We start from the raw sequence: 3,862 nt of genomic DNA on the forward strand, positions 1-3,862 counted from the left end.
TAATGTATACAGGGAGTAGACAACCAAACACGCCAATTCCTCTTCAGTTTGTTGAATGCCACGAAATAAACATGCTGGCTTTATCTAAACAATATTTGTTTCAATGTTCTTAAAGAAATAAATGGTTGTTTAGACTTGGGTAACTGTGAAAAGCTTCTCATTTTAAGATGTTTGTATTTGTGTGTAACATCCTTGTTATATGGCATAGTGTGCTGTGGGAGAATGAGCCACCAGAAGACTTAAGAGTTGCTTGTACACTTGAGAGAATAATGCATTGTGCTATCAAGTCACTGTGAGGTAGCTAGTTTTGTAGAGGAATCCATTTAAAGGATAAATGCCTTTATTAAAGTGTGAAAGCCCTTTTTTCTTCAGTACATTAGTACATTAGACTGGTTATCCAATTGTGGTTGTGATGAGCTAGGTAAGTCTCAACCTGTTAAAAAGTTTACAGGTCACTTCATAGAGTCAAGAACTGGCATTTTATAGCCTCCTAATGAGCCATTAAACTGGAGAAGAGGTAATGAAATACAGTGCTCTAGTAGAATTAACATAGTAGTGACTGCAGCTCTCTGATTTCTAGGTACTTCAGAAGACTATGAGATCATTTTGGAAAGTCTCTTCAAGTCCAGGTTAGTTCTTTTTCTATCCTCCTTCCCCTCTTAGGGCTGTCTCTGGCTGTCATTAGTAACTGGAATGGGTCACAAATTTTTTTTAAAAAATCCTACCTGGAATGTTAACTTCTGAGTAAAGAAGCCAGTAAACATTTTCTCTTCTATTCAGGCCTATTCTATTCAGACCTTCTGGCATCTGAATGCAAAGCAATTGTTGTTTGGACACAAGGACTACTAATTGTTGTAGAAAGGTGCCATATTGCAGTGGGTGGGAGGCTTCATTCATGTGGAATCTGCCAATTTCTTGGAAGTATTATGTTACGTCAATATGGCTTTGCTGCTGTCCCTGAAGTGGGGAGGAGCCATGCTAAATAAATCATCCTCTTCTTTATTGTGCTAGTAACTTGGTTTAGTATTATTCTCTGTCATGGATTGCTTTTACAGAAATAAGGAGAAAGTTTGAGTAATCAGAAGGATAAGTTGACATCTGCACTGATACTAAGATGATATAAATGCAAAAATGTCAGTACTCAAAATACATCAGAAAAGTGGCATTAAATACAGACTCACATGTTTTGAGCTGCTCCTGTAAAGAAGTGGGTATATGTAAATGTCTCCTATTTCTGGTTCATCTTCTAAATACTATGCAGGAGATGCGGAAAACCTACACAAGGTACTGTTATCTTTCTAACAGGTTTTCCAAATGTTCTGCGTCATGGGCTTGGTGTTTAGCCAAAGCTTGTATTCACCTTGACCTCCAAAACCCAGACTGGCATTTGATACACCCAATCACCCACATTTCTCTGTTCTCAAGCTCTGGACAGAGAAAGGAAAAGCTAAATCAAAACTATTCCTGCTTGTTCCTGTCCAAAGAATTGCTTGTGTTCACCTCCCTGGATATTGGCAAGGTGCGTCATGCAGTAAGAAGCTGTGAGGTCCCTACTTGGTTTTTCACCTCACTTAAAACAGGAGGCTTGGCATTTCCAAGTCACCTAGCTCATGGAGGGGAGGTAAAGGTTGCAGTTAGGGATAGCAGCCTCCAGGTGGGGCCTGGGGATCTCCTGGAATTACAGCTCATCTCCAGTCTAAAGAGATCAGTTCCCCTGGAGAAAAGGATGCTTAGGGGGGTGAACTCCATGTACCTCACTGAGGTCCCCGTCCTCAAGCTCCATCCCCGAATATCCAGGAGTTTCAGAATCTGGATTTGGCAATCCTACCCTCCATCCCTCACCAGTGGCCAGAGGGAGCCTGGCAACCCTAGATGCAATTTATTTATTTATTTATTATTTAGCTTTCTATCCCGCCCTCCCTGCAGGCTCAGGGCGGCTAACAGGGCATAATGCCAGATAAAACAATATAAAATGTTAAATGTCACAGAAATCTAACATGCCCACCACTTTTGGAGGAACTGTGTCCTGTGTTATACAGCTTCAGACCAACTCTGTTCTTCTCTCAATGGGGGGGGGGGGTTTCCTGGGAAAGGAAGCGTAATCTTACCTACACCTGTAGGGGGTGGAAAGGAGGGTCGTCTGCCGGAAGGCACCAACAGCTAGGAAAAGCCACTTCTGTCATCCACTTTGCAGCCTTTGTTATTATTTTTACTACACTTCTGAAACTAGTTTACAGGGTTAAACTCGCATTGACCGGCAAAACGCAAGAGGTTCACTAGGCAGAGACTTCGGCAGTGTAATTCTCAAGTGCCTCTCGGAAGTAAACCCCCCCCCCCCGGCTTTTTGGGGGGCAGTTTTTCCCACCAAATGGATGTAGGATTGCCGCGTGAACAAAAGCATCCTCGAATCGCGCCTCCTGGAACCGAGCTCCCCGTAGCAGCAGATGCTGATCTCCCAGTGAAAAGCCGCTGGTGTCCACAAGGGCGCAGCCTCCGCAGGACTATCTCCGAGCTGTTTAAGCGCCCTAGCGCTCTCGGTATACACGCTCTCCCTCTCTATGGGTCTGCCTTCATCGGACCCAGGCGTGCTGGCCTAATCCCCTCGGGTCTGCCATGCGTGTGGGTCCTGAATCGAAAGCGCCCTCCGTGCGGGGCGCTGCTATGAGGGCGGGGGGGGGGCGGGGGGGGTGTTGGATAAGCGAGTCATCACTTGATGAACTTAGGTGTGAGACCGCATGGCTGAATTCTTGGCGCAGTATTTTATTTATTTAGGTTTCCGCTGTGTTACATTTTGTCTCTCCATTATTTGCGCTAAACTTTGTAGAAAATGTATACCACTGGGCCGGATTTAGACTTGCTGAGGCCCTAAGCTATACAAAACCCAGAGCCCCCCTACTGTTTTAAATTACATCAGCTGGTCTCAGAAAAATTTAAAATATATACGCCTTTTTAATATTTGAAATCATTTTTATATTGTTTTTTTTTATTCGAGGCCCCAGCAGATTGCGAGGCCCTAAGGTGTAGCTTATTTATTTTATGCGTAAATCCGGCACTGGTATACCACCTTACAGAGCCGCTTATCTCCTCCTTCAAGGCCAATCCAATAGCAGGTGTTGCTGCTGCAGCAGCTCGATTGTATAGATTGCTCGGAAGCAATTCCGGCTTTGTTCAGTGGAATTGAATCCAGCGTGTAGTAGCAACACGCCCTGAATTTTTTTTCTTTCTTTTAACAACTGACGCCAGCTCGTTCTGAAGGGCTAACTGGCCTCGAAAGGTATCGCCTCGCTTACTCTAAAGTTTCCTGTTTGGCTGGGAGGACTCTGACCTGCCATTGTAAGCACGTGAAACCTGACACTTCCGTAAAAGGGGGCTGGGGGCTGGAGAGACTAGCCCTGGATCGAGTTTCTCTCTAAAAGTGCAATACTCACAGTTCTCCGAGTTAAATTAACGGAATCGTGAGGCTCTTAGTATATAGCGGCTGGAGTTTTTGAAAAGAAGGGAACGTTTATGGGTGTACCCCCAATATTTTACATACCGACCTCCCCAAAATTAGTAAGTGAAAAGGTAGAGCTTTGGTTAAAGAATGGTGGCTTGCACGGCAGCAAACTTGGAGGCGGCGCGGGGAGGGGGGTTGGCGATCGGGATTTGTGAATCATGGAGCAAAATGAATTTTACGGAGCTCTTTCAAACGTGCACTGTGCCCTGAGTATCACAACTCCTGGTGGAGTTATTATGCCCTAATCCCATCGCAATAAATTGAGACTAGGCAAGACCGCGTGCTGTTTGGCGCCTCCCCTACACGTCCACAGGTCTGCGCCGCGAAAAGTTTGCTCTTGGAAAAAACTAGCCTGTGGTTCACACA

At 44.9% G+C, this 3,862-nt stretch overlaps 1 protein-coding gene across 1 annotated transcript in view; it reads left to right on the top strand.

Annotated features, from left to right (window-relative positions):
• The first annotated feature begins 595 nt into the window (after window positions 1–595).
• LIN28B (lin-28 homolog B (C. elegans)) overlaps window positions 596–3,862 on the top strand; it is a 215,728-nt gene continuing 212,461 nt past the window's right edge. Inside the window, exon 1 of the mRNA XM_015427810.1 lies at window positions 596–629. Within this exon, the coding sequence (XP_015283296.1) occupies window positions 596–629 (34 nt within the window). The remainder of the gene's footprint in view (window positions 630–3,862) is intronic.

This window comes from Gekko japonicus, unplaced genomic scaffold (genome assembly GCF_001447785.1).
Source record: "Gekko japonicus isolate JY-2015 unplaced genomic scaffold, Gekko_japonicus_V1.1 scaffold556, whole genome shotgun sequence".
Classification (NCBI taxonomy): domain Eukaryota; kingdom Metazoa; phylum Chordata; class Lepidosauria; order Squamata; family Gekkonidae; genus Gekko; species Gekko japonicus.